The sequence below is a fragment of the Suncus etruscus genome, chromosome 3 (assembly GCF_024139225.1).
Source record: "Suncus etruscus isolate mSunEtr1 chromosome 3, mSunEtr1.pri.cur, whole genome shotgun sequence".
NCBI lineage: Eukaryota > Metazoa > Chordata > Mammalia > Eulipotyphla > Soricidae > Suncus > Suncus etruscus.
Window position 1 is genome coordinate 97,778,091 of NC_064850.1, and position 1,300 is coordinate 97,779,390.

General features: G+C 40.3%; 1 protein-coding gene across 1 annotated transcript; it reads right to left on the reverse strand.

The window, feature by feature from the left end:
- On the reverse strand, positions 1 to 763 carry TRIM61 (tripartite motif containing 61). The gene is given in 4 exon segments (XM_049770854.1): positions 1 to 240; positions 243 to 449; positions 451 to 512; positions 718 to 763. Coding segments are annotated over 4 exon segments (555 nt in total).
- Between the last annotated feature and the right edge of the window lie 537 nt (positions 764 to 1,300).

Below are 1,300 nucleotides of genomic sequence, written 5' to 3' on the forward strand. Positions count from 1 at the left end.
TTATTTCCTCTCTTCTAAATTCCACATTTTTTTTTTCAGCTCCAGTGATTTTCTGGTTTGCATAATGATCACTTTTCCTGCTTGTTTTACTTTCTTCTTCCATGATGCAGTTCAAAACTCCAATCTCTTCCTATGATAGGAAGCAGCCACCGCAACGGGCCAAATGTGGTGCTTCCTGTGACCAGGGGAGAAACTGCATTTTGAACATAAAACCTCAAGGTCTCGCTGACAGAAAAAAGTTCAGAGGCAGACTATGCTTTTTTACAAACAATCTTGTCTCTCCATTTCTTCCTCTTGCTTCTTCTTACCTGAAGTAGTTTAGCAATTTTAGACAAATTACCCAATTGGCTATTACTCCTGAATTTCCTTTCAGGAGAATAAAATCAACAAATAGGACAAGGGAAAATATCTAGATCCTTCCAGAACTTAGTTATGCAGGAGAAAAAAAAAATTGTGGCCACAACTAATGGTCACTGGGTCCTTCAAGTAGTCACTACAGATGAAACAACTAGCTTTTTTTTTTTTGTTTTGTTTTTGTTTTTGTTTTTGGGCCACACCCGTTTGACGCTCAGGGGTTACTCCTGGCTATGTGCTCAGAAATCGCCTCTGGCTTGGGGGACCATATGGGACACCGGGGGATCGAACCACGGTCCGTCCTACGCTAGCGCTTGCAAGGCAGACACCTTACCTCTAGCGCCACCTTCCCGGCCCCGAAACAACTAGCCTTTACTTGAAGATTTTCCAGGGCTTTCACAAACTCCATTGACATAATGAAAAATGTGGTAAGGTGGTATATTCCTTTAGTTTCTAAGAACACAAAAAACAGTCAGCAGTGAAGGGTTTTCTATAGATCTCACAAAATGAACAGAGTTCAGTTTCACAGGCTTGGCATGTTAATGTCAGCCTCTACACACTTACTGATTTGATTCCATTCATTGGTTTAGAGTATTGTCAAGAACATACCACATGCTGTTGTAGTCTATGGAGTATCAGATTTGATTAGCTCAACTTCTAGACTTAGCACTGAATGATGTGAATCATTTTTCTTCTTCAAGAAAGTAGCTGTATATCCAAAGCAATGAATCCTTTCAAAAAGGAAGAAAAACATTGAGTTAAAATATGATTTGACAAACACTCTAATATGTTAAAATGTTCATACAGAATCAAAAACAAGTGCTCAAGTCATTGGGTGAAAATAAGATACTAGGGCCCAGAGAGAATGGACAGCGGTGTTTGCCTTGCAAGCAGTGGTCCAGGACCTAAGGTGGTTGGTTCGAATCCTGTTGTCCCATATGGTCCC